Here is a 26724-nt window from a genome sequence, read left to right as displayed (position 1 = left end):
CCCCCCGTGCCCCGCCCCCGCCGCGCTCTCGGCCCCGCCCCTCGCGCATGCGCACGGCCCCTTCCCGGCGCCCGGCCGTGCCCCGCCCCGCCTCGTGCTGCGCTTCCCGGGACCCCCGGGACACAAGGGGACCCCCGAGACCCTCCGGGATCCCCCGGATCCGCCGGACCATGAGCGCGCCGGGCCCGCCGGGCCGCGGGATGCTGTTCGCCGAGACCCAGCTGAGGCGGCACGGCTGGCGCCGAGGTGGGGCCGGACGGGGGTCCCCGGACCGCGGTCCCCGGCCTGTCCCGCCCCACCTTGGCCTTCCCTGAGCGCCCCCGGCTGCCCCCCAAGCCCCGGCTCCCCCAGACTCCTATCCCCTCCCAACCCCCGGCTCTCCCAGACTCCTATCCCCTCCCAAGCCCCGGCTCCCCCTTCCAGGCCCCGTGTCCCTCCGTGTTTCCCCCCAAGCCCCGTCTTCCCCCACCAGGCCCCGGCTCCCTCCAGGACCCAGCCACCCCTAAGCCCCGGGACCCTGCAGACCCCGGCAGCCCCCAGGTCCCCAGCCCAGGCCTCAGTGGTCTCCAGAGCCCAGCCCCCGCCCCCGTCCCTCTGCAGGACCCTCTGGTCTGGACCTCGCCCCCGGCCCTCGGGGTCCTGCAGCACCCGCAGCCCCCGGTGCCCCCCGGCCGTGCGGGGGTGACGGGTGCCTGGTCCGCAGGGCAGGGGCTGGGCCGGCGGGAGGACGGCATCGCCGAGGCCATCCGGGTGAAGGTGAAGTGCGACACGGCGGGGGTGAGTGCCGATCCCCGCCCGGGCCTGGCCCGCTGCCCGCTGCCCACCGCAGCCATTCCGGCGGCTCCTCTGCACCCCGCAGGTGGGACACGACGCAGCGGAGCCCTTCACCTTCCACTGGTGGGACCACGTCTTCAACGAGGCGGCTGCCAACATCGCTGTGGAGGCCGGGCAGGTAGGAGGGCTGGGGGGACACAGTGGCAGTACAGGAGCCACCGAAGGGACCCCAACAACCCTCCCCTGCCTTCAACCCCATCCCTGTCCAACCGGGGTGCCCCCGCCACCCCCCCAGCCCCTGTCACCAAGCAGCACCGTGCGCAGGGACTGTGGTGGTGGAGAGGTGCTGCTGGAGGGGCAAAGCCTCTTGGACAGATCATTCCCAAGTCCTTTGCCTTTTCTTGCCCAGGATGGCATCTCTGTGAAGGCGCTTTCAGAGCAGGGAGGCAGGATCAGCAATAAGAAGCCGCGCAAGGCTGGCAACAGCGGGAGCCTGCTGTACGGCCGCTTCGTGAAGGTAACTGGCCCCAGGAGCTTGGGGGCTGCATGGCCCCCAGCCCATTGCTGCTGTGGCCTCCAGAGCCCTGTTTTCCTTGTTCCCCCTTCTCACAGTCCCTCTGTGCTACAGTCAGCCACGCTCACAGCCTGTGGGGAGGAGTCCGTGACACTGCCCGCCAGCTCTGAGAGCAGTGAGGAGGAGGAGAAGCTGGACCTCTCTTCGGTCAGGAGGTGAGGCTGGGCCCCATCCCTTGATGGGGAGAGACGAGGGCTGCGAGGTGGAGCCCTGCTCCAGACCGTGTTCCCCCAACACGGATGCTGGGGGTGACACATGCTGTCTGTGTCCCGCAGGCTGACGGACGAGGAGCTGGTGCAGGCGTGTGGGGGCCGCACGGCGCACAAGTGAGTGGCTGGTGGGTTGCACGGCTGGGCTGTCCCCTCCTTGCAGGGGCTGTTGAGCAGGCTGGGCTGGGGAACATGTTCCCTGCTGGGGAGGTGCCATTCCTCACTGCCTGCGGTCATTGCAGGGGTGCCCGTCACGGCCTGACCATGAGTGCCAAGCTGGCACGCTTGGAGGAGCAGGAACGAGCCTTCCTGGCCACATACCGGCAAAGGGAGCGGCAGCAGGAGCCCCCAGAGAGCAGCCAGGGCAAAAAGAAGAAAAGGAAACAGTCCAGGGATGGAGCCAGCCCCAAGGTGCCACAGAGCCAGGAGCCAAACAGAGAACAGGAGGAGGTGTTGGAAGAAGAAAAGGTGGTGAAGATGAAGAAAAAGAACCAGGGGCAAAGCAGAGAAGAGGAGCTGACAGGAGAGGAGGAGGTCATGAGGAAGAAGAAGAAGGTCACAGAGCATTGTGGAGAAGAGGTATCAGGAGAGGAGGAGAAGGTCATGAAGAGGAAGAAGAAAAAGAAGCCAGAGCTAAGCACAGAAGAGGAGGTGGTAGAAGGGGAGGGAAAGGCTGCAAAGAGGAGGAAGAAGAAGAAGAAGAAGCAGCAGGAAGAGGAGGACAAAGAAGAGTTGGCTGAGACAGACATACCTCTAGAAGACACAGATGAGCCAAACTTGAGACACAGCCCTACAAAGAAGAGGAAGAAGAGGAAGAGGAAGGAGGAGCCAGAGTGAGCAAGTAACATGGCTGCTATGCTGTGCGCTGCCAGTCCCACCTGGCTGTAAGGGTCCTGATCCTGGTGCTGGTGGGTGCCCAGGGGTGCTCTGAGCTCATTCCAGATGGAGCCCAGCACTGTGGGCATGCTGGGCTAGGACAGGTTGGTCTGGAGCTGGATCAAGCTTTACTTCACCACCTGAACCTTCAGGGGTGACCCTGGTTCCCTCCAGGCTCTGCGGCAGGGACCCATTTGCTGTGGGCCTGTCAGACCCTGCAGAGTACTGAAATACTTTTTCAAGGGCATGAATAAATCTTTATTGTAATCAGACTATCCTGAAGTGTGAGTGGTGCTGTGAGTGGCAGAGCCCTGGATCCCAGGTCACCTTTACACCTGTAGCACTTGGATTAGGCAGCAACCCCAAACCCCCTGCAGCCCTCACCACTCCCACCTCCTGGGCCTTCTGTCTGCAGTGACCTTCGATCCTGCTGGGTCACGCTGAAGCCCGGTGAGGTGCTGAGCACCCTCCTAGCAGAGGCTTGGGCAGAATTTGGCCCTGGTGTGCAGTGCTGAAGCCAAGCCTGGCCCCCCCAGCCCCTCTGGCCCCAGCTCTAGGTCAGCTGCAGGACGCAGTCTGTGCTGGGGTACGCCGGCAGGTTTAGAGCATATTTCTCCTGGAGCGCAGGGGGCACAAACCTGCCCCCAAGGAAGTGGTACCGGCCGGTGAAATGCATCGCCGCCTTCTTGGGCGCCGTGAGGGAGATGAGCATGTCGGGCTGGAGGCCATCTGCCTTCCCCTTCTCCACGTCCCAGCCTGCAACAAGCCCCGTGGCCAGGCTGGAGCTGGGACCACCCTGGCTGGGCACCTTCCTCCGGCAGGTGCAGCCAGTACTCACCTGAGGGGATGTCGATGCTGGCGATGGGCACCGTGACGCGCTCGAGGGTGCTGAGGATGCTGCCAAAGGGCTCCCGCACCGCTCCCTTGAAGCTGAAGCCAAAAATCGCATCCACCACCAGGCCGTAGAGCTCGTCGATGAACGCAGCCTGCGGCAGGCACAGCAGCAGGTGAAGGGCAGTCCCAGACACAGCTCCAGGGGCAGGCGCTCCCAAGCTGGGGGCTGCTCACCTCACTTGGGAACTCGGGGAGGAAGGGAATATCCACCTTCTTGCACTGGGTAGTCAAACCTTCAAAGAGCGGCTTGCTGGGGCGCTTGGGGTAATACACGGTTGGCTGGTAGCCCTGCAAGCGCAGAAGGGACCTGAACTAATCCCACTCTGGCACCAGCAGCAGCCAGAGGAGTGGAACCCTGGAGCCCATAGGGGTGCACAGGGACCCTGCGGCTGCCTGTGCAAGACTCACAAACATCTTCAGGTGCCGGGCGCAGACCAGCCCATCACCGCCGTTGTTCCCTGGCCCGCAGACCACCAGCACAGTGGGCTGGCTCGTGGTGAAGGAGCTGGGTGGGTAGGCCTGATGGGGGGTAAGAGGCACAGGGTTATGATGGGGAAGTGAGCCCACGCCATGGGGCCAGGATTCCTCCAGACCCCCACCTTGGGACTGGCATGCCCATGGGACTGGGACCACTCCCAGGATCACCATCTGCCTTGCTGGTGCCCACCTTGGTGGTAGCACAGTGTGGTACACAATGCTAGCACCTCCCAGAACTCTCCCTTGCCCCCTGGGGTCCCACTTGTCGATGGTGGTGATAGCACTCAGCCCATAGTGCTGCGAGTGAACTCTCCCCCAGGACCCCTACCCACCTCCCGGGCACCCACCCTGGCAGTGGCACAGCTCAGGCCACGGTATCAGGACCCCACATTGCTGCTGGCAGTGGTGCAGCTCAGCCCACAGTGCCAGGACCCCCTTCTGCCCCCCAGGACCCCCACCTTGGCAATGGCAGTGGCACAGCTCAGCCCCGCCAGCTCCATCAGCTGGTCCACGCTGAACTTGTACTCAGTGAAGAGCTCCTGGTCGATGGCCTGGGCCTCCTCCTGCCTGGGGTGGGAGATGGCACCTCTGGGTACCGCAAAACCCGTCGAGGCCCAGCCTGGGGGCTGCTATGATCCCCTCGACTTAGCATGAGCCGGGGGGGACACACACAGTCTAGCTGAGCCCCCGTGTACATCTGCTCCCCAACCCCATGTCCTGCCCGACCCCTCGCACCCCTCAGCCCGCCCGGATCCCGTCCTGCCCGCCCGCACCCCCGCCCCGTGCCGCCTCCATCCCCCGAGCACCCCCCGCCTCCTCTCCCACCTCCCTCCTTCCCTCGGCCCTACCCCAGGAAGCGGAGCCCCGTCGGGCCGGACCCCGCGCTGGGGACGTGCATGGCGCGGCGGGGAAGGCACCGGCACTGCTCCCGGTCCCAGTCCCGCTCCCAGCCCCAGCCCCGGCACCGCCCGCCCGCCCGCGCCGCCGCCACCAGCAGCCCCAGCCCCAGCAGTGCGCGGGGGCTCGGCATGCGGCGGGCACGGCCCGGTGCGGCCCGATACGGCCCGGTACGGCCCGGTACGGCCCCGACCGGCACCCAGCGCTCCACGGAGCAGGCGCGGGGCCGCCCCGGGGCGGAGCGCCCTTCACCGCGCGGCGGGGCCGGGGCGGAGCCGCGCAGAGGCCGCGGTGCCTCCGGGCCCCGCCAGCTCCTTCATTTCCTCCTCGGGACCGCGACGTGCAAAGGATGGCGGAAACGGAGCGGGGTCAAAACCGTGTTAGCTCAACGCCCCCCTCTCCGGTTTGGGCCTGCACAGGCTCCCCGAGAAACGGCGTTTCCCCGGTGTCCTCCTGGTCACACGAGGCTGCAGAGGAGGGACAGAGTCCTGGTCCCCGTGCGAGGTCCCCGGCGGGACCAGCAGCCAGCAGCAGTGGCAGTGGGGTCATCGTCGAGGCTGCGAGGTCATGGAAGCATCACGGGGAGTGAGGGTGTCCAGCAGGATGCAAAATGGAATAATCAAATTATGGAATCACAGACTGTTCTGGGTGGGAAGGGATCTTAAAGCCCATCTCGTCCCACCCTTCTGCCATAGCAGGGACACCTTCCACTATCCCAGGTTGCTCCAAGCCTTGTCCAACCTGGCCTTGAACACTTCCAGGGGTGGGGCAGCCACAGCTTCTCTGGGCAACCTGTGCCAGGGCATCCTCCCCATCCTCACAGCCAAGAAGGTTGGTTTTGATGTTGGCTACAAGGTGCCAAAATCCCCAGCCCCTGTGACTTTAGAGTTGGGGCTGTGTCCATTCCAAGAAAAAGGAGTGTCCCAAGCCCTGCTGGGGTCTCCACCCATGAACCCTCCCCTCAGAGGACACTCTGGAGCCCAAACCTCCCATCCGCTCCTTTGCCCGCTCCCCCAAGGCATCACCTACCGCTCTGGAGCCCTTGGATGGAGGGTTTGGTGGTTTTGATGCCCTGAGGAATGCAGTGTGAGACCCACAGGCCTGGGCTCGCTGGGGAAGCCAAGCTCTGGTTGCGTGTGGTACTTACGTAGCCGGGGGCCAGCATGGGGCGGCTTGGCTGGGTGCAGGGGGCTGGTGGTTCTCTTACTGAGAGACAAGTGAACCTCATGTGGGGGTTCTGGACAGCATCTCTGACAAACTCTCCCCATCACATTGTGATTGAACCCTCCCTAGGATCTAGCTGGAATGACCCCAAACGTGCTACCCAGAATTATGTATCTTTAAAAATCTCTGCATTTTCACCATTAAACAGGAGAAGTCACTTGTGCTGAAGAGGTATTTGGGTGCCAGGGGCTGTACTGACGTGCCTTCCCCTTGCTCACCCACCTGTTAACCTTGGGCTCACTGTGATACCCTGGAGCTGAGCTGGGACCATCATCATCCTCCCCAGAGGTGCCCAGGAGGCCATGTGGGTTGCAGGGCTCCAGTGCGAGACCACCAGTTGGGGCCACTCCTGTGCCTCCAGGAAGGAAGGATAAAGAGGCAAGAACACAGTATCAGACTGTGCCAAAGCCTCAGCTCTGTCAGGAATTGCCTGGATGGCTCAACCCCACGTTTAGTTTGCACCCTCTCACCTGAATGCCTGGGACATGCTCCTGGCATACACATGAGCAGCTCATCCGCAGCCTGGGCTTTCCCCCTGAAGGACATGGAGTGAAGGAAGGAAGGCTTGTCTCCTGCATGATGCTGGAAACTCATTCCAGAGGAAGGAGAGAGACAATGGCAGCTTTCCTACTCACACCTCGCTCCCCTGGAGCCGTGTCCTGCTGGCACGGGGCAGTGTGGAGCAAAACTGCAGCTGGCTGGGCTCCTGATGGGATTAACACGTGTGTCCCTCTGCCCAGCAAACTCAGGCACCTCTTGCCACAACCCCTGTTGGGGTCCCAGTTCCCAGCCCCCGAGTGTCCCATGCCTTGGGTGATGCTCACCAGGGCTGGGGTGGGTGCCCAGCCCCCCTGGTAAGAGAGGTGGCTAAGGCGGAGTCGGCGCTGGATGGCATCCGTGAGCTTGTGCACGACCCGTTTGTGGGCAGCTCTGGGGCTGTCCTGTGGTGGAGAGAGCCCACACGTACGATGGGCTGAGTGGGTGTGCCCCAGGGCTGAGGCCAGTGCCCCATGATGCACAGGAGGGTCTGGCCCTGGGGGTGCCTCATCATGCCTTACCTGACAGTGGGAAAGCAAAATCAGGGCCTCCTGATAGTGCCCGATGGCTTTCTGGGGGTCTCCCAGATGGAAGCACGCTGAGCCCAGCCCCTCGCACGCTTGCCACTGCCCCTGCAAGTCCCCTGGGAGGCAAAGGGCTGCATCGGTCCCAGCGCGGCTCAGCCGAGATCCCCGGCAGGCAGCATCACCCAGCTTGAGTCCGCTTGGCACCCGGATGCTGCAGACTCCCCCCAGGGGGGTGCCTGTGCCTCCCCTCACCCGAGTCCCGGAAGGCTTGCAGGGCGTGCAGGTAGTTCTCGGCGGCAGCTCCGTGGCTCCCGAGCTGGCTGCAGGCATACGCCAGGTTCCCAAAGCACTGCCCCTGAGCCCTCCGGTTCCCCAGAGCACCTGGAGTTGCGAACACAGGGCTCCATCCCGAGCCGGCACGTCCGGCAAAGCCAAGAGCCAGAGATACCGGTGTGACCACCCACCGTGCAGCGCGGCCGCACGCCGGTGCCAGCCCAGCGCCGAGCCGAAGCTGCGCAGGGCGTTGTGGGCAGCACCCAAGTTCTGCAGCAGCGCAGCCTCCCGGCGCCCGTCCCGCTCCGGCTCCCCACCGCAGAGCCCGAGGGCCCGCTCAAAGCTCTCGGCAGCCAGGGAGAAGATGTGGAGCTGGGAGTAGCCGAGGCCGATGTCGTTGTAGAGTTTCCCTGGGGGCAGAGAGGAAAAGCAGGGGTGGGAGCTGCTCCCCAGGGCCCGGAGAATGAAGGGTGCAGCGCAGCGTTACCTCGCAGGGCCAGGTCGGGGATGGTCTCGCAGAGCGAGCGGCACCGGGCGAGGACCCTGGCGATCTCTGCCGCCCGGAACCGCCGGCTCTGCAGCATGGAGCCGCTCGCCCTGCTCAGAGCCACCGCCGCGGCTTCGGGGCTCTCGGCCGCCGCGTAGGTCTGCGCCGCGTCCAGGAAGCACCGCGCAGCCCGCGCCGGCTCCCGCATCCCCAGGTAGCAGCAGCCCATCTGCACGCAGGTTCCTGCTCGGCCGCCAGCCTGAGCAGCACTGGCGTGGCCGGCGACTTTCTCAAAACACTCCAAAGCCTTTGGAAAATCCCGGAGCCCTTCATGAGCCGCCCCGACGTTGAAATAAAGGCTCCCCAAGTGGTCCCTGCTCTCTGCCTCTGAGGGCTGGGACTGGAGGAGGAACTCAAGGCCCTTTTTGGGCTTCCCAGTCTCCACGTAGGCAGCCCCCAAGTTGAAGGCACAAGCCCTGTGGATCTGGGGGCTCACCATGTCCCTGGAGAGGAGCAGGGCCTTCCTGAAGCACCCCACTGCCTCCCGCCCGGCACCCAGTGCCAGTGCTCGGTGCCCAGCTCGTGTGAGGCCCTCGATCGCAGCCACCCGCCCTGCCGCCTCATCCCCTCCCTCCCGGGCAGCTTCCCTGGCCTCGGCCTTCTCCTTCTTCTTCCAGCTCTTCTTGCAGCTGGTGGGGGCTGTGGGGGCTGCAGGGGTGGTGGTGGTGGTGGGGGCACAGGGGGTGGTGGGGTGTGTGAGGGTGGTGGGCTTCACTCCCAGGTCAGCAGCCTCTTCCGAATCCATGGGCAGGGGCACCGACCTGCCTGCAAGACAGAGAGGTGCTTGGGCAGCCAAGCCAGCATGGTCCTGCCAGGGAGCACTTCAAACATGCAGCGTTATTTTATATTATTTATGAAAAATTAGGGATGTCTTGCAACCTGCTTGCTAATAAGTTTCAGGAAGGAAAAAGGCCTTTCCATGGAGGACCCGACAAACCTTGGTGGCCACCAGAGAGGAAAGAGGTCACTGGGGGAGGAGGAGGGACACCACAGCGTGGAGCGGGATGTTCCCAGGGTGCCTTTTTGGGAGGCAGAATAACCGGTTGCACACACTTACTGTTTGCTCTTCAGGTGCAAAGGGTGCCGAGAGCGGGGAGCGGAGGAACGGGGCATCCCCGCCGCCGCAGCCGCGTCGCTGCCGCAAGCCACGGCTCTCTGATGCGGGGATGGAGGATGTCTGAGGGGCCTCTGCACTTGGGCTGCCTGGAAAGTTGCCTGGAGCGGGTCGCAGCCCCTGGTGATGGACGCTGGCGCCTAGTGCTGGAGCACAGCCGGGTTCTGAGCGACAGGAGCGTGCCAGGCAGTGGCACAGGCTGGGACAAAGCCAGGCCTGTTCCTGGGAAAGCACATCCGGCAATGGCCCCACCGGCTCCAGTTTCATCCCTGTCACCAGCGTGGTGTGCAGTGCCATGGCAACTCAGTGCAGCAATGCCAGCATGAGACCTGTGCTGGATGGATGGGAAAACTGTGTGATGGACAGGACAGCCGTGTGATGGACAGGACAGCCGTGTGATGGACAGGACAGCCATGTGATGAATGACACAACCGGCTCCTCGCTGTCTCAACAGCTTGTGGCAGGTGCTGGGGGCTTGCTCCACACAGGGGCAGCTTCATGCTGTGGAGCAGGTTGATGGATGGGCTCAGGGCAGTGAGGGTACAGGGCATGCTGGGGCCGGGTGGCACGTCCTTGGTGTGGCACAGTGCTGACCCCTTGGCACAGCCCGTGGAGTCCCCCAGCAGCCCTCGCTTGGCTCTTCACCCATGAGTTTGTGAAAAACGAGGTTCACTCTTAGTAAAATTTTAAGAAAAATGTAATAAAAGGGACAATTAGGAGACAACAACAAAAAGGGTGTTACGGCCGGCCAGGTGCTTCAGCAGAGATCCAAAGGCACACCTTTACATCCAAAAGATCGTCTTTAAAAGTACATCGCTTATTTCGTATTCATCACCATCATGCATAATTCATTAACTCTTTGGAGTTGCTGAGTATCATCACATCAGCCTTATCTCCTCCTTGGCTCCATTCCGTCTGGTTTTGGGTTCTTTTCTTCTAATAGATTTTCCAGGAATGTGAAGACCCCCCCATCCTTCCCAAACTGACCACACAAACAACAGACATTCTACAGCATTACATTACAGAACCCAGGCAAAGCCCCCCCCAACAATAAGTAACATGCAAAAACCAACGTCACAATACATAATAATTTTGTAACACGCGAAAAGCCAATACCCCAGTACATTTATAACAAGTTCCCCCTGCACCCCGGTGTGTGCCCAGCCCCTGCACCCCAAGGGTCCTCCTGCAACCCGGGGATCCCCTCGCTCCTTCCGTGTGTGCCCCCTCCCCGCATGCTCGGTGTTCCCGGAGCTCCCCGGTGCGGGTCCCAGTGCCGCCGCTCCCGGTGCGGGTCCCGGTGCCGATCCCGGTGCCGCCGCTCCCGGTGCGGGTCCCGGTGCCGCGGGTCCCGGTGCCGCGGGTCCCGGTGCGGGTCCCGGTGCCGCGGTCCCGGTGCCGCTCCCGGTGCCGCGGGTCCCGGTGCGGGTCCCGGTGCCGCTCCCGGTGCGGGTCCCGGTGCCGCGGTCCCGGTGCCCGGCAGCCCCCGCGCGGGGCCACGTGGGCGGCGGGAGATTCAAACCGCGGGCGGAGCCACCGCAGCCACCGCGGCCATGGAGGGAGCGGGGCCGGGGCGCTGTGAGTGACCGGCACCGGGGGAGCTGCCGCGTGGGGGTGCGGGAGGATGCGTGTGGGGTGCAGCGAGCTGGGGGAAGACAGATAGGTCTGGGGGTGCAGGGGAATGCGAGGGGATAGGTAAGTCTGGGGGGGGCAGGCAGGTGTGGGGTGCCGGGGGGACAGGGACGCGTGGCTGTGCAGAGAGATGGGAGGAGCGGTCAGGTCTAGGGGTGCAGGGGGCTGAGGGGGGACAGGCAGGTCTGGATGTGGGTAGAGGGACGGCGGTGGCAAGGTGCCAGGCACCTGGGGACAAACTGGGGGGGGACATATTTTGAGGAGTGGTTTGTCGGGGGGCAGCCGGGTGCCCCCCAGAAGTCGTGCATGCCTCCAGCACCAGCAGTGTCAAAGGACCCCAAACCTGCAGCTGTGTTCCCCACCTCCTCCCCGGATGCTGGCTCTGGGCCCTCCCGCACTGCCAGCCCTGATGGCCGTTATTTGGGAAAAAGGGAAATCGGAAACTTTCCTCCCACTGCCAGAAGGGCCTGGCTGGTGGCGCTGGTGCCACTCCCACGAGGGCTGTGGGAGATTACTGCACCCAAAGCCTTTCCCAAATCTTAGTTTCAGTGGCCATGGGGGCTTCAAAAATCTCCCCTGAGCAGGGGGCTCTGATCAGAGGCCCCCTTTCTCCCCAGGTGAGCGCCCAACTGCAGAAGAGATGGACGAGCAGAGGAGGCAGAACGTTGCCTACCAGTACCTGTGTCACCTGGAAGAAGCCAAGCGGTGGGGCTGCACTTGGGGAGATCCTCGAGCTCAGATTTGGGGGGAAAAGGGGTGTCAAGGGGAGAGACAGGGGGAATGGGTGGGGTTATAATGCTGCGGAATGCTGCCTGGATCCTGGGGCTTTGTGGCTCTCCAAAGGTGATTGGGGGGTTGTTTTTTTGTGGGGGGACACTCAGCCCTACACCCAAACTGAAAACCACCCAGCAGCAAAAGCCTGAGGGCTGAGCTTCCCTGCCAGGGAGGATTTATTGGAATGGGGTTGGGGGGGGATGTCCTTTGGGTGCTTTTCTGCTAGGTGGGGTGCTGGGGGTCTGTGACGTGCTCTGTCTCTGCCCTGCCAGCTGGATGGAGGCCTGTCTGGGTGAGGGGCTGCCTCCGCCCACGGAGCTGGAGGAGAGCCTGCGCAACGGGGTCCTCCTGGCCAAGCTGGGCCACTGCTTTGCCCCTGCCATTGTCCCGCTGAAGAAGATCTACGACCCTGAACAGACACGGTACAAGGTAAGGCTGTGGCACCAGAGGGAAGGTGTAGTAGCACCCCTTGGGGTGTGCCCCCAGACCGTTGCATTGCTGGTGAGGGCAGAGTGAGGAGGGACTTGCTGACAGCAGTCACTGAGGCCACAGGCATTGCCTCTGTCTTTAACCTCCCGCCCTGGCTGGGTTGGTCTGGGGGCAAGGGGGACCCCAGGGATGGGAGAAAGTGGGGTTCAGCCTGACCTCAGCTCCTCTCTTCCAGGCAGCTGGTCTTCACTTCCGGCACACGGATAACATCAACTACTGGCGCGATGCCATGAGCCACGTGGGGCTTCCCTCGGTAACATCTCCCCTCTGCTTTCCCCAGCCCAGGAACACACTGGCCTTTGCCTTGTGGCAGTACTGGGGGGTGCTGGTATAGCAGGGGGGCTTCGTCTCTGCCCCCCACTCTTTGACACCAGCCCAGCTGGGGACCATCTTGATGCCACTGCCACCTGAGGTGTCTCTTGTCTTGCTGGCAGATCTTCCACCCAGAGACCACTGACATCTATGACAAGAAGAACATGCCCCGGGTGGTCTACTGCATCCATGCACTCAGGTGGGTGCCCTGGCCTGGCTGTCATGGGATGTGTTTGTGCTTATGAGCCCTCTGGTGGTGTCAGCCTCAGGTGACACAGAAGCGTCAGGAGGGAGAAGCAGGTGATGTCACGGTGTGGGTTTGTATTTCAGCTTGTACCTCTTCAAGCTGGGGCTGGCTCCTCTGATCCAGGACTTGTATGGGAAAGTGGACTTCACAGGTATGGCACCATGCGGGGAGACCTGGGCTGGGGCTGCCAGGGGGGGTTGCCACCAATGCTCTGGGGTCCCGTGGCAGGAGGGATGTGAGGAGTGCTAGTTTTGGATGAGTTTTGCCAAAGCTGCCTCAGGGATGCTCACCCCAGTGTAGGGGTTTTCTGCACCCCTCTTGGTCTGGCAGGGGAGTGGGGGCTCTGCTGGCTGCCCCTGCTCCAGCACCGGGCCACGGGGCTGGTGCTGAGCAGTGCTGCCTCTGTGCTCTGCTCCAGAGGAGGAGATCAACAACATGAAGCGGGAGCTGGAGAAGTATGGGCTGCAGCTGCCTGCCTTCAGCAAGATTGGCGGCATTTTGGCCAATGAGCTCTCAGTGGATGAAGCAGCAGGTGATGGGTGCCTGGTGGGGAGTGGGGCTGCCTGTCAGCCTGTAGCAGGATCTTGGCTCAGCCCCTGAACGCCAAATCTGGGGCCAGCAAACTGGGAGGGGATGCTCGGGGAGGTGATGGTGCTCTGGGATGCAGTGGGACGCACCAGGTTGTTCTCTTTTGGCCCAGCACAAGGATGCAGGTGCTGGCACAGCCCTTTCCTGGCCAGCAGCATCTGGGGTTCTGCATTCCCTGGGCTTCCTGTGAGACACAGACTTCCTGGGTGCTGGAGACTGCAGCTTGCCTTTCAAACAGGGCAGGCTCCCACCATCGCCCGTGGAATGTCTTGTCCCACTGCCTGCAGGGATAAAGTGGGGGGTCCATCTTGCCCCTCCATGTCCCATCTCACCCACCTCCTCCCCGCCTCGCCTCCAGTCCACGCCGCAGTGTTGGCCATCAACGAAGCGGTGGAGCGGGGGGTGGTGGCCCAGACGATGGAGACCCTCCACAACCCCCACGCGATGCTGGTGGGACTGCGTGAGGAGCTGGCAGGTGCCTACCAGGAGGTTCTGCACCAGGCCAAGCTGGAGAAGGGCAGCAATGCCAGAAACAGGGTGAGGAGGGCACAGGGTGCTCCGGGGTGGCTGGGAGAGGAGCAGCCCCTTTGCTGTTGGGCTGGGGGGTGCTTCCAGCTGGAGGGGTCCCTTGGCCAGAGACCATACGGTGCTTGCTGGCTGAAACGCAGCCTGGGAGCCCTTGTGCTGAGCAGAAGATTGGGGAGATGATTCCTCTTTGGGGGCTGATTCACTCAGGGCTTGGGGTTGGGAAATGAGCCCAGGCATCTGCAGGGGCACCCCACTGTGCATGGTGGGGTGTGCTTGGGCAGAAAGCTCAGGCTGGGGAGTCCCTCTCCAGTACGTGCAGGTGATCCCCGAAGGAGAGGACGTCTATGACTGGTGTCTGACCCAGGCTGAAATCCAAGGGAACATCAACAAAGTGAATGGTGAGCAAAGCTGGCGCTTCCCTTTGGGAGTTCTCCGGGGCTTATAGTGGGACCATGGTAGCCCAGGGCATGGGGAGAGAGGTGGGCATAGCAGAAAGGAGCCTCAGTCCTAGTGGGAAGAAGGGCTGGGTGTGCATTTCCAAGGAGAAGTTAAAATGACGGGAATGCAGGCTTCAGCCATAGCTGCCTTTGCTCCCTGGAGCTGTGGGATGATTTACCTGCTCACCTCTGGAGTGAACTGGCCTCTTGCAGTGCGTGGGGCTCTGGAAGAGGTGGACAGTGCCCTGGAGAGACAGGATGTGCTGGCGCTGCACCGCGCACTGCAGGACCCCACCCTGGCCCTGCGCTGCCTCCAGCGCGACAACCTCGAGCTCTACTTGGAGCAGCTGAACGTGGACCGGGAGGAGAAGGCGCTGGTAGGGGCTGGCAGGAGCCTGTGGTGTGGGGTACTTGTGCTGGGGGGCATGCCATGGTCCCCCAGAAGAGGGGGGTCCCCTGGGCTGGGGAGTTGGCAGCTTTCTGCCAGGGGTCTGAGCATGGCTGCTCTGTCAGCACAAGCATGATGAGCTATGACACCCCTCTCTACCTGTTGCAGGAGCTGGGCTACCTGGAGCTGCTGGAGCAGGAGGAGGTGCAGGCAGGGATCCTCACAGCGAACCGGAGGGACGAGAAGGAGCGAGCCAGTGAGTGCCTTGGTGAACACTTGTTGCAGGTTCTGCTTCCTGGTGCATCCCTGGAGCTGGTGGGCCTGCTGGCAGCCTGGCCCTGAGACAGGGCATGGCCACCTCCTGCAGCCTCCCTGTGCCAGCTCCCCTGTCTGTTCCTCAGTGCTGCAGGCTGTTGGCCGGATCAACGCTGCTGTCCGCCGAGGGATGCCAGCAGAAACCTTGGAAGCGCTGATGGACCCTGCAGCACAACTGCCTGATGTGCACGCCCCTGCTGCCCCCCTGTACCAGCACCAGCTGGCCCTGCTGCAGTGCCAGCACCCGCGGGTGAGAGACCCCCGGGGATGGGCGATGGGTCCCCTTGACTCTGGGGGGGTCGATGCCTCTGCTGGGACTGCGGTGCTTCCTCTGCTGCTGCTTCTCCGGAGCAGCTGGGACTGGAGGATGAGGTTATGGGGGTTCAGTGTCTCTGCCTGCCCCATGCAGGGCGAGTTGGCACAGGAGGAGCTGTTTGTGGCTGTGGAGATGCTCTCGGCTGTGGCACTGGTTAACCAAGCCCTGGATGCCAGGGACCCCAACAGGCTCTGGAGCAGCCTGGTCAGCCCTGCCCTGGGCCTCTCAGGAGTTGAGGATGCAAACGCACAGCGGTGAGTTGGGCTCTGTGTTGGGGGCTGGTGTGAAGAAGTCCTGTGGGAGGGGCTGGTCAGGGGCCTGGGCTTTTTGTGGGTTTGTTCCAGCAGCCTTCATGTCCTGTGCCTGTCTGAAGAGCTGGGCAGCTGGCTCTGGCAGGTGCCCTCCTGCTCGGAATGCACTGAGCCCTGCTTGGAATGCACCAAGTCATTGCCCTGTGTCTCTCCTGCAGGTACTTTGATGACTTGTTGCAGCTGAAAGGCCAGTCAAGGAGAGCAGGAGCTGAGTTCCTGAGCTGGAATGACATTCAGGACAGTGTCAACAGCACCAATTTATCAGTGCAGGATGAAAACAACCGTGAGTCCTGCCCACACAAGGTTTGGGCGTGCAGGGGGCCTGCAGATATCCTGGGAGGGAGGTTGCACTGGGATTCCAGCCGCAATGAGACACCAGAGAATCTCATGCCACCCTGGGCTGTGACTCCCTTGGGTGCACTGGAGGGGCTGACCTGTGTCCCTTCCCTCCCACACAGGAGTCCATGCAGTCCGGCTGGTCAACGAGGCGCTGCTGCAGGCGGACCCTGAGAAGACGCTGGCGGCGTTGCTGCTGCTGGCGCCCGCCCTGCCCGACATCGCCCTTCCAACCGCCCCGCGCTACCACAGTGTCCTGTCCAGGGCACGGAGGCAGAAAATCCAGGTGGGGTGGGGATCATCAGCTGTGGAGTACCTCCATAGCAGCATGGTATCCGCCCCTGGATGCAGGGTACCCCACTTTGGTCACAAGACTGTGAAGTAACCCCCCACTCCAGCAATGCAGCACCTGCAAAGCAGGAGGTGCTCAAAGGGGGCTGCCCAGCTCACTAGACCCCATCTCCCCCATCTCTCAGGCCACGGAGGACAATGGAGCTGTGCTTTGGTGGGAGGAGATCCAGGAAGGGGTCTGCCAGGCCAACCAGGACACAGTGGCAGCCAGGAGCAGTGAGTGCTCTCCCCATGTGGGTGCTGCTGCAGAGGTCGGGGGACAAGAAGGGGCTGACATGAGCCCCTCTGCTCCCGCAGTGGCTCTGGGCACAGCTGCCATCAACCAGGCCATCAAGGAAGGGAAGGCGTCGCAGACGCTGCACGTGCTGTGTAACCCTGACGTGGCCCTGCGCGGGGTGGTGAGCGCCTGTGCTGACGCCTACCAGGAGCAGCTGGCGGCTCTCATGGCCACCAAGAGACCAGCAGGTAAAACCCTGGGGGCTGCAAAACCTCCCCCACCCTGGGGGCCTGGGGTGCACCCCTGGCCCGGGTGTTTGGGGGGAGCAGCACTCTCCAGCAGCTCCCATCCATCCTGGTACGCAGGGAGCGCGAAGCCATCCTGGATCCGGCACAGGCTGCTGGATGGGGCCGAGTACTACCTGAACGTGCAGACCTTGGAGGGCAGCTGGCAGTGCCCACACAATGGCAGCTTCAACACCACACATCTGAGCCGGGAGGAGATCCAGGTATGGGCAGGATGGGGCTGGGTGGGCACCGGCGGCATCTCTGGGGCTGAGCTGGTGCCTGGTGTCCTTGCAGTCGGTCATCACCCGAGTGGCGGCGGCGCACGGCCGGCAGCGCCTGTGGGCGTCCAACGTCGCCTTAGTGGTGAGGCTGCAGGCGCGGCTCCGGGGCTTCCTCGTTCGCCGGGAGTTCACGGCACGGCGGCACGTCCTGTGCCAGCAGAGGCTGGCTGCCATTCGGATCCAGGTGATGCAGCCAGAATCTGTCCCTCCTCTGAGCACAGCAACGCAAACCACGGGCAGCTGCTCGCAGCATCTTCCGTCAGGTCCAGGGAGTGCCGGCGTGTGCTACTCTGTAGTTTTACTGCTGTGAGGGTAGTGTGGGGCTTGTTTCTCTCACAGTAGCTGCTTTGGGTGCTGGTTTCCTCTTCCCCTAGGCTGTGTTATGCTCTTTCCTCATGTGCTCCCTGAAAAACCAACAGAGTCACAGTGACCTCACGCAGGTCTCTCTACGTGGTGTCTTCTTGTGCCCAGGCTTGTTGGAGGGGGTACAGGCAGCGCAGAGCTTACCTGGAGAGGCTGCACTACCTGAAAGCCAACACAGAGGCTGCAATCAAGGTTTGGAAGATTCTTTCTTCAGCCTTTGTTCCCCTGTTGGGCATTGTTGCCTGCTTGTTCAGCTTGCGAGTGTGGCATCTACCCCTGCCCAGTGCAGAGGAGCCAGGGGGGATTGTGGCAGCTGGGCCAGGGCAGTGTGTGAGGGGACAGGGGAGAAAAAAATCCTGGAACAGAATTGTTACCATGGGCTCGTTGAGGCTGGAAAAGCCCTTAAAGATCACAGTCCGGCTGTTCCTCCAGCGCTGCCAAGGCCACCACTAACTATGTCCTCAAGTGCTCCATCCCTATGGGTGGTAAATCCCTCCCGGGGTGGTGAACCCACCACTTTGCTGGGCAGCCTGTGCCAATGCCCTTCCCTAAAGAAATTTTCCTTAATATCCAACCTAAACCTCCCCTAGAAGTCCTCATGATTTTTCCCCTCCACCCATTCCCTTTGGCCTAGCAAGTACTTCCAGAATCCAAATGTTTGAACATCTGTCCCAGATCCAGGCGGCCGTGAGGATGTGGCAGGCACAGAGGAAGTACCAGGAGAGGCTGCGATACTTCAGGCAGAACGTGAGTGATGGGATGAGAGTGAAACAACTCCTGGGACCGTGTTGGTGGGGATGGAGGGGGATGATCCAGAGCACACAGTTGGATCCCTGTCCCCGAGTGCTTGCAGTGCAGCTGGAAGGAGAACTGATTCATCCTGGCAGGGGGACAGATAGGTGCCTGGTGGGTCTGGAAGCCAAACTCTTGGGTTTTGTAAAGTGGGAGGAGAGAAAAACCACTCCAGTTCCATCAAAAAACAGTGACTTCAAGATGCCCATTAAAAGGGGGAGGAAATTTTGGGGGGAAAAGGGGGAGTGTCAGTTGCAGGAAGTGAAGTTGCACCCCTGGAGTCTCTGCAGCTTCTGAAACAGTGAGTGGAAGGGAATGACCACTGAGAAGGGTAGAATCCCAAAATCTCTCCTGGGTTGCAGAGACCCTCATCCCAGGCCTTGATACATTCCTGGCAGTGGGACCAGGCAGAGATGTGCTTGTTCAGCTCTCCTTCACTCCCCATGTGTGTTAGGGACACTATGGAAAAACATCTCCCACCCCCTTGTTTGTCCTGGCAGATTAAAGCTGTAATTAAAATCCAGGCTTTTGTGCGAGCGAACAAGGCCCATGGAGATTACAGGATGCTGGGTAAGTGCCTGCTCATTGCCACTCTGAAGTGTGATGGCTGATTGGGAAGGGGACTCTGCCTCTTCCCTTGCTGGCTCTGAACAGTGGGGAAGCAGTGGCAGGTAGGCCACTGGTGGCCCCTTGGCAAGGACAGAAGTGTCAGAGCCTTGGTGGTCCTTGGTCATCAGCCCTGAGGCTTCCCATCTGCCCCCAAAATCTTCCTGGAGGCTGTTGCACAGTGTGGCCGTGTGCTGTCCCATGTCCTGGTGCTGCAAGAAGATGCTTTTTGGGGAAGAGGATGGGGTGTCTGGGTGAATGCTGGGGGTCCGGGGGTCTGCAGTGGGGCTGGCCACTCCATCCTCCATCCTGCAAGTATTCATGGCATTGCTGTGCGTTGCCACAGTCCACACCAAGAGTCCACCCTTGGGCATCGTCCGGCGCTTCATCCACCTGCTGGAGCAGAGCCAGCACGACTTCTGGGAGGAGTCGGAGGTGCTGCGGCTGCAGGAGGAGGTGGTGAAGGGGATCCGTGCCAGCCGGCAGCTGGAGAGCGACCTGGACCTCATGGACATCAAGATTGGGCTGCTGGTCAAGAACAGGATCACGCTGCAGGTTGGGAGAGTGGGGGAGGACTCGGTTGCCTCGTGTGGTCCTGCCCTCATCGCAGCTTGGACTTGTCTCTGCTTCACTTTTTAAGTAGTTGGAGGGGTCAGGGAGGGGTTGGGGAGCACTGGGGTGCCTCTGGCTCTCCCAGAAACTGGTCAGAATGCTGGAGCCTTAGGCAGACCCCCGTGCTTCTCTCCCTGCCTGTGTGGCTGCAGGAGGTCGTCTCCCACTGCAAGAAGCTGACCAAGAAGAACAAGGAGCAGCTCTCAGAGATGATGTCCATGGACAAGCAGAAGGGGCTCAAGTCGCTCAGCAAGGAGAAACGGCAGAAGCTGGAGGCCTATCAGCACCTCTTCTACCTGCTGCAGGTGGGGTTGGGGGGCTCTGCTCTGTCCCCCACAGCTCAGGGCAGTGCAGGGACCGGGCTCCCTGCCACCCCACAACATTTGGGTGAGCTTGGTGTCCCTCCTCCCTGCAGACACAGCCAGTGTACTTGGCCAGGCTGATCTTCCAGATGCCCCAGAACAAGTCCACCAAATTCATGGAGTCTGTGATCTTTACGCTTTACAACTACGCGTCCAACCCACGGGAGGCTTATCTGCTACTCCAGCTCTTCAAAGTGGCACTGCAGGAGGAGATCAGGTGGGTGTCTGTGGGTGCCCTGGTTTGGGAACAGGCCCAGGGAAAGGCTTGGATGCTGCTATCTCCTCTGTCTGCTGCCTCCTGCGTGGGGAGCACACACACTGGTCCATCCCCTCATCCCATCTGCCCCATCTCTGTCCCCAGGTCCAAGGTGGACCATGTTCATGACATCCTGACGGGGAATGCCACGGTGATCCGGCTGGTGGTCAGCTTCTACCGCAATGTGCGTGGGCAGAAGGCCCTGCGGCACATCCTGGCTGGCCCGGTGCAGGAGGTCCTGAAGGACAAGACCCTCAGCATCCGCACGGACCCTGTGGACATCTACAAAGCGTGGATCAACCAGACTGAGTCGCAGAGTGGGCACAGAAGGTCAGACCCCGGGTTAGAAGGCTTGGCTCGGCCACAGGGTGATGGGCATTGGGATGGTGATGGGGACCTCGTCTTCCCTTCACAGCAAGCTCCCGTATGAGGTCAGCCCTGAGCAGGCTCTCAGCCATCCCGAGGTCCAAAGGCGGCTGGATATTTCTATCCGCAATCTCCTGGCAATAACAGACAAGTTTGTCTCTGCCATCACCTCTTCTGTTGACAAGATCCCGTAAGTATCCCGATGGTTTCTGTGCACAGCCCGGCAGTGCTGTTGGCTCTAAGGTGTCTCCAGCAAGGCCTTAGAAAGGAGGTTGGGTTATGGGGGGCTTCCTGTTCCCTTTGCTGCTGCAGGACTGAGTTACTGCACTGTCAGCAAGAGGAACCCCAAATATCAGCAGTGCCCCATGGGCTGGCTTGTTTTTCTGCTCCGTTTCTGGGCAGTTTACTGCTGACATTGAGATGTCTGCCAGGAGGAATCTGAGCTTTGTGGTCATCTCAGAGGATGAAGGCTTCCTCCAGAGATGCCTGGGCTGGCAGCAGGGTGGGGGAGGGAGCTGAGGGGTGCTGTAGCTGCCAATCCCACCTGTGGGCTTCTCCATCACCCCAGGGCTAGTGGCTTGCTGCTTCTTGGATGGATGGGTAGTAGGACTGGGTCAGGGTGGACCCACGTGCTGATGGCCTTCTCCCTGCCTCTCCTCAGCTATGGGATGCGCTACATGGCCAAAATCTTGAGGATGTCCTTGGTTGAGAAATTCCCCAAGGCCCCGGCAGAGGAGGTTGATAAGGTACCCTGGGACTGGGGTGTCTGCACAGTTTGGTGGGGTTCAGCTGTGCCTGTTCATGAAGGGCCAATATCCCTCCACAGAATGTCAGGTCCTCTTGACTTAAAAATGTGCCCAAATCAGCATTTTCCTTGAGCCACTAAGGAAATGCCAAGAGTGGGCTTTTCCCTGCACTGCCATCTCTGCCAAGAGGATCCTACCAGGCAGTGCAGGGATGAAACATCCTTCCCTGCTGAGCATCAGCTCCTTGGGCCCCAACCCATCTGCTCCCCAACCCCCAGCCTGTCTCATGTCCTAGATCGTGGGGAACCTGCTCTACTACCGCTTCATGAACCCGGCGGTGGTGGCCCCCGATGGCTTTGACATCGTGGCCGTGTCTGCCGGGGCAGCCCTGCACCCCGACCACCGCCGCAGCCTGGGGTCCATCGCCAACGTGCTGCAGCACGCCGCTGCCCGCAAGGCCTTTGAGGGGGAGAGCGCCCATCTCTGCGGGCTCAACCAGTACCTGGAGGACACCCACAACAAGTTCAGGTGGGCCCCAGGATGGCGAGGGCGTGGGAGGGCGGCTAGGAGCTGGTGGCAGGGTTTGGGGCTGACCAAAGGGCTCCCTCCCTGCAGGAGGTTCATCTCTGCTGCCTGCTGTGTCCCTGAGCCTGAAGAGAGGTTTAACATGGATGAGTACTCAGAGATGGTGGCAGTGGCCAAACCAGTCATCTACATCACTGTGGGGGAGCTCATCAACACGCACAAGGTCAGGGCATAATGCTCATGGCAAGATCTGTTTCCTCTGCTCCCACCTCCTGGGCTTTCTGCTGCATTTCCTTGCATTCCTCTGTATCCCACCCCTGGCACAGCTTCCCTCTTCCTGACCCATTTTTTCTAAGCAAGGAAATGATCTAGATTCTGCAGGTTTGTCCTTTTGCAAACCTCGTATCTTCTCCATCCCCTCTTGGGTGCAAAGGGCGTTGTGCCGCTCCTGGCTGACCCTCCCTCGCTCTCCCTTTGCATCCTCCTTTGCCACTGACTCATCCCTTGCACTGTCCAGCTCCTGCTCGAGCACCAGGACTCCATCGCACCACACCACAGTGACCCCCTGCATGAGCTCCTGGAGGATCTTGATGAGCTTCCTACAGTCCAGTCCCTGGTCGGTAGGTTGAACTCCAGGACCCACCCCCTACCCTGATGAGAGGAGGGTGGACATGGGTACACTTTCTTTGCACAAAGCTCGAGCTGGATTGCTTTGGGCATGGAAAGTCAGCCCTCTAGAGCCCAACACTGCTAGCAGGGCTCTCTCTGCCCTCGCAGGGGAGAGTGTTGCCAGCCTAGGAGACAGTGGTGCTGAGCAGGTGCTCTCCCAGCTCAGCAGAACGGAGATCTCCCTCACCCTCACCAACAAGCTGGTGCCAGCAGCCAGCAGCGAGGAGAGTGACACAAGGAGCCTGCTGTTGAGGTGAGGATGGGCTCTGCGGGCATCAGGAGGGTCCTGGGGATGTTGGAAGGGTACTGGGGGTTGAGATGCTCAAGACGGGCAAGAAACTCTTGGGAGGCAACTGAATATTGTGTGGAGGGTGCTGGTCTGGAGTGGATGCCTGACATCTCCCTCTGGTCTCTAGCACCAAGCAGATGCTGGTGGATTTGATCCAGTCGCAGCCAGGAGATTCCCTCCCGGAAATCCTGTGGACACCAGCCTCAGAGCATGAGGTGGGATGTGTGAGGCTGCTGCTGGGCATGAACTGCAAAACTTTGTGGGCAAATGGCAAAAAATCCTCAGCAAAAAGCTGCCCTGCTCCACTGGTCCAGCAGTGACTGGACTCTGGTTTTCAGAAAAATCACGCGTTCTTGGGCCAGGAGAGACCCACATCAAAGCGTGGGTGAAGGAGTTTGGCTGTTCCATCTCTGTATCCCATTCCAGCTGTGTTCCAGGCTCATCCCTTCTCATCCCTAGGAAGCCGCCCATGAGCGCCTCGTGCGCCAGCGAGCGCTGCGAGACGCCCAGGCCTCTGCCCCGCTGAAGCGCCATCGCTCCCTGGCTGCCAACGGCCAGCTCTCCATGGAGGAGAAGAAGCGCAAGGTCATCCGCAACCTGCGGCGCTTGGAGAGCCTGGGGCTGGTGGACTCTGCCAACCGGTACCAGGAGCTCGTTGATGAGCTGGCCAAGGTTTGCTGGGGGACACAAATTGGGTATCACCCCTAAACCCCACTGAGGTGCTGCTCTGGTGCTCTGGTAAAGCTCATAATGACGTATTTTGGCTTTCTGGCACCGCTTTGTTTCCTCCAGGACATTCGGAACCAGCGGCGTCACCGGCAGCAGCGCCACAGGGAGCTCCTGAAGCTGAGGCAGACCCTGGAGGGCCTTGATGCCAAGACCTTGTTTTATGAGGAGCAAATTGATTATTACAACCAGTACATCAAGACCAGCCTTGACAACCTGGCAGCCAGCAACAAGTGCGGTTCCTTACCAAAAATCAGTAATTTTTAAAAATACTATTATTCGTTTTCATTGCTCTCTGGTTGTTGTGAATCTGGGACATATTGGGGATCCAAGGGGTCACAGATGGCTGGAGATGAGCTCTCAGCACGTGGTTCCTTCTCTTGCAGGGTCAGTGGGAAGAGCAAGAAGCTGCCATCGCTGCACTACACGGCAGCCCAGCTGTGGGAGAAGGGGGTGCTGCTGGAAATCCAGGACCTGCCGCCCAGCCAGTGCGTAACCCTGCCCCAGGGGAGGAGCTCTTGCTTGGGGTTATTCAGTGCAGGGCCAGGAGTTGGACTTGATGGACTCAATGATCCTTGTGGGTCCCTTCTGACTCAGGATATTGCATGATTTAATGAAAACTTGGGCAGGTAGACAAAAATAACCGAGGAGGAGGATGCACATGGGCCACTGTTGTCCTGCCATGGATGGGGCAAGCAGTTTTGTGCAGGAAAATGCAGGAAGGTTGGGATTTGCAGTGGGGTTTGGGCTGTGGGTCTGGCTGCTGTGCTGAGGGGGTGCACTGGGTGCGTGACCTGCTCCTTGGTTGTGTTAAAGCTGTGAAGCCCCTTTTGGTAGTGAGTGGCTCTGTCTTCTCAGGCTCAGGAACGTGATCTTTGACATCATCCCCTGTGAGGAGTCAGGCAGGTTCCAGGTGAAAGCCAAATTCATGGGGATCGACATGGAGCACTTCCAGCTGCACTACCAGGTGTGGAGCCTGTTCTGCAGCTGCTGGGGGCCGGAGGGATGAGGGCAGCCGGGGTCTGTGGGGGCTGGGTGGTGTCTGCAGCTCTTGTGGGGGCTCGGAGCCCGTGGAGCCCTTCCCTGAGGTGCTGGGGGCAGCCTCGCTGTGCATCTCCCCCTGCAAACCCAGCTCTGTGCTGATCCCTGTCTCTGGGACCTGTGGCTGGGCTCCCCTGGCTGGGCACAGCACGGGTGGTGGTGACAGTCCCCTCTCCCACAGGACCTGCTGCAGCTGCAGTACGAGGGCGTAGCAGTCATGAAGATGTTCGACAAGGCCAAGGTCAATGTCAACCTGCTCATTTTCCTCCTCAACAAGAAGTTCTTCAAGAAGTAACAGGGTCAGGGGTGGGGGTGGGGCTGTAGGGAAGGGGGACAATGTAAACCTGCCAAAGAGACCTCAGGGTCAGTGGTCCCAGGGCAGGGACGCTGCTGCTGCCCATGGAGCTTCCCTGCATGGACGCAGTGTGCTTGTGCAGCTGCAGCCAGCGGTGCCTGACTGGGGCACACAGGGCTCAGCCCCAGCCCTGGGCACCCCGAGCTTGGTACTAAACCAGTGCCCAACCTCCCTGCAGGAGGGTGCAGCTGCCAAAGCTTTTGCAGAATGTGTTGCTCTTAAAATCTACTTTTTATCTGGGTATTTTGGCTGTTTAATTCCTGTGTTGCCAACAGGCAGCTGCCCAAGGACACTCTGTATTTCTGGACACTACACAGGTTTTACTGATCTAATAAAGGTATTCTAATATATATATATATATATATATTCCTTACACTAAGGCTGGGGAAATGTCAGAATCAGCCTTTATAGGGAGGGGTAGGGAGAGGCCAGAACAGAGAGGCAATAACTGCTTGTGAAGACAGCTGTGAGCTCTTCTCTAGTAAATTGAGGTGCAATAGAAGAATTTTGGTTTTTAAAGATGAATTTCACTGCTGTTCAGCCAGGCTGGGGCAGAAATCCAAGGCAGAGGCTCAGTGTCACTGCTGTCCCAGGGATGCTTTGAGGGACTGGAGCAGGGACCACACCTCTGGACCATGTTGGTGCCTGCCATCTGCTGTGGAACAACCCCACACCACCATCCCAGTAGGGGTGGTGATGTCTCTGTCCCATCTTGATTTGCTCTGGTGCTTAATTGGTTTTCAAGGGTGGCACAATGACTGTGTTTGGCCGTGGCTGCATTTAAAGCACTTTCTCTCCATGTGAGCTCCTTCTCCAGCCCCTTCCATGGGATGGGAAAGGAGCTGCTGGTGGTCCCAGTCTCCTCCCACCCCATCTCCTTTAGGCACAGGAGCAGCAGGTCCCAAACCTGCTCCACAAAGGAAGTTTTTTGGGGGATGGTACCTGATCTATCGGCATCTCAGGCTCTGTCTCGTCTTTTGGAAAATGATGTTTGTTTATGAAGTTTTTATGTGTTTTTTCTTTCCCTTCTCTCATATAAATGCCTCAAATGCTGCTTATTCCATCCCCCTCCGTGCTGGATTCCTGCTGTGCTGCCTCTGCTTGTTTACTCTAAATAAAGATGTATCAGAAAAGGCAGAGTTGCTCTGGATGATCATTTCCCTGTGGTCCTCACCTGCCTCCCCCCTTGCTTACCAGGGTCCTTCAGGCTGGTGACGTTCCCTACAGCCCCTGTTCCCAAAGCAGGTGCCCCCTTAGCTTCTGGCCAGGGACACCAGGGCCCGGCTCCCTCGCAGCGGTGCCGAGTCAGGTGCTGAGGCACCAGCTCAGCTCTTGCACGGGGAATTTAGGCCACTTTCAGACACACTTAATTCTTAAATAAATACTATGATTACATCTCCTAAAGACTATGATTATATCTCTACAGGAATGAAGTGGGATCAAGCTGCAGCACTTTTCCGTGTTTAAAATAGGACCGGGCTGCCATTAACCTGTTGGATGCTGCACTATCTGCAGGGACAGGATCCTGGGAAGCTGCTGCTGCACATTACCCATTACCACATTGGGATTTTTATCTTCTGGTTACCATATTTGTTTATTTTTTTCCTTCCTTGCCTTCAGAGGAGGATCCAGCGCGTCTCTGGCTGCGGCTCAGTGTGGTTTGTTGCTCCCAGCCACCTCCCCCAGCAGCCAAGCAGCCATTGGCTTTGCACCAGCAGCATTTGGCAAGCTGAAACCACTTTTTTGGGGTGTCCTGGGGATGCAGGGGAAGCCTGAGGTAAAGAACTTCACCTAATGATAATACTCCCAACTATTCACTAAGCACAGTTGCAGCATGGGCTGGAGGGGACTTGGTGTTGCTGTGGAAAAGGTGATTTTTTTTTTGGCTCCCGGGAAGTTGTGCTGTGGCCAACCATGACTCAGAAATGGGGTGCCACCTCTTGCCTCCTGCCCACATGTTTTGGAGAGGAGGTCGGAGGGGAAAATGAAGCCCTGGGAGCGCTGGAGGAGGCCTGGCGCCGGCTCGCTGAGCTCCTCCCAAGGCAGCTCCACTAGATGTCATTGCAAGCCGGGGATAAGCGCCTGCATGGCCATGGCCACCCGGCACCAGCCGTGGGCTCACGGCGAGCACAGCCCTGCCGTGGGCTCCTCTGGTGCTGCCGATGCTCAGCTCCAAGGACGGATCCGCCACAGCAGCTCCAGCACGTCCCGGTGTGCACAAAGCAAGAGTGAAGCTCGCGGGGGACAGGGACTCGTCCTCGCAGCGCAGCCTCCCCGCAGCCTT

General features: G+C 60.5%; 4 protein-coding genes across 7 annotated transcripts; 2 read left to right on the top strand and 2 right to left on the bottom strand.

Annotated features, from left to right (window-relative positions):
- The first annotated feature begins 52 nt into the window (after positions 1 to 52).
- On the top strand, positions 53 to 2705 carry GPATCH4 (G-patch domain containing 4). The gene is made up of 7 exons (XM_042034532.1): positions 53 to 246; positions 704 to 777; positions 860 to 952; positions 1184 to 1291; positions 1403 to 1503; positions 1624 to 1674; positions 1800 to 2705. Exons 1-7 carry the CDS (start codon positions 171 to 173, stop codon positions 2392 to 2394), a joined length of 1098 nt encoding a protein of 365 aa, XP_041890466.1. The 5' UTR covers positions 53 to 170; the 3' UTR covers positions 2395 to 2705.
- Positions 2668 to 4909, bottom strand: NAXE (NAD(P)HX epimerase). Its single transcript, XM_042034533.1, has 6 exons — positions 4653 to 4909; positions 4263 to 4371; positions 3736 to 3846; positions 3502 to 3615; positions 3272 to 3419; positions 2668 to 3189 (listed from the first exon to the last, which is right to left on the bottom strand). Exons 1-6 carry the CDS (start codon positions 4832 to 4834, stop codon positions 2987 to 2989), a joined length of 867 nt encoding a protein of 288 aa, XP_041890467.1. The 5' UTR covers positions 4835 to 4909; the 3' UTR covers positions 2668 to 2986.
- A 156-nt stretch (positions 4910 to 5065) lies between these two features.
- Positions 5066 to 9148, bottom strand: TTC24 (tetratricopeptide repeat domain 24). Of its 4 annotated transcripts, XM_042034531.1 has the most exons (10): positions 8867 to 9148; positions 7750 to 8574; positions 7454 to 7672; positions 7242 to 7370; positions 6984 to 7105; positions 6750 to 6866; positions 6561 to 6631; positions 6396 to 6460; positions 6148 to 6280; positions 5066 to 5907 (listed from the first exon to the last, which is right to left on the bottom strand). In XM_042034531.1, exons 2-10 carry the CDS (start codon positions 8552 to 8554, stop codon positions 5727 to 5729), a joined length of 1842 nt encoding a protein of 613 aa, XP_041890465.1. In that variant the 5' UTR covers positions 8555 to 8574; positions 8867 to 9148; the 3' UTR covers positions 5066 to 5726. The 4 variants fall into 4 exon arrangements, with proteins under 4 accessions (XP_041890465.1, XP_041890461.1, XP_041890464.1 ...); XM_042034527.1 differs by having other exon boundaries at positions 6984 to 7370; positions 7454 to 8574; XM_042034530.1 differs by having other exon boundaries at positions 5066 to 5258; positions 6984 to 7370; positions 7454 to 8574.
- A 911-nt stretch (positions 9149 to 10059) lies between these two features.
- Positions 10060 to 25568, top strand: IQGAP3 (IQ motif containing GTPase activating protein 3). The gene is made up of 38 exons (XM_042034526.1): positions 10060 to 10501; positions 11173 to 11260; positions 11602 to 11758; positions 11994 to 12071; positions 12253 to 12329; positions 12461 to 12528; positions 12796 to 12909; positions 13324 to 13502; positions 13804 to 13891; positions 14144 to 14307; positions 14487 to 14574; positions 14720 to 14883; positions 15043 to 15203; positions 15419 to 15543; positions 15719 to 15882; positions 16073 to 16163; positions 16245 to 16412; positions 16530 to 16672; positions 16746 to 16916; positions 17204 to 17287; positions 17771 to 17842; positions 18388 to 18457; positions 18840 to 19048; positions 19258 to 19410; positions 19521 to 19684; positions 19829 to 20053; positions 20139 to 20279; positions 20751 to 20835; positions 21131 to 21363; positions 21451 to 21583; positions 21878 to 21980; positions 22138 to 22282; positions 22446 to 22533; positions 22778 to 22990; positions 23111 to 23277; positions 23431 to 23532; positions 23903 to 24011; positions 24267 to 25568. The coding sequence occupies exons 1-38, from the start codon at positions 10159 to 10161 to the stop codon at positions 24378 to 24380; spliced, it is 5241 nt and encodes a 1746-aa protein (XP_041890460.1). The 5' UTR covers positions 10060 to 10158; the 3' UTR covers positions 24381 to 25568.
- The last annotated feature ends 1156 nt before the right edge of the window (positions 25569 to 26724 follow it).

Source organism: Corvus kubaryi, unplaced genomic scaffold (genome assembly GCF_017639235.1).
Source record: "Corvus kubaryi isolate FWS band 111438036 unplaced genomic scaffold, C.kubaryi_AGA036_p1.0 37373, whole genome shotgun sequence".
Classification (NCBI taxonomy): domain Eukaryota; kingdom Metazoa; phylum Chordata; class Aves; order Passeriformes; family Corvidae; genus Corvus; species Corvus kubaryi.
This window is presented reverse-complemented; position numbering and strand designations above follow the sequence as displayed.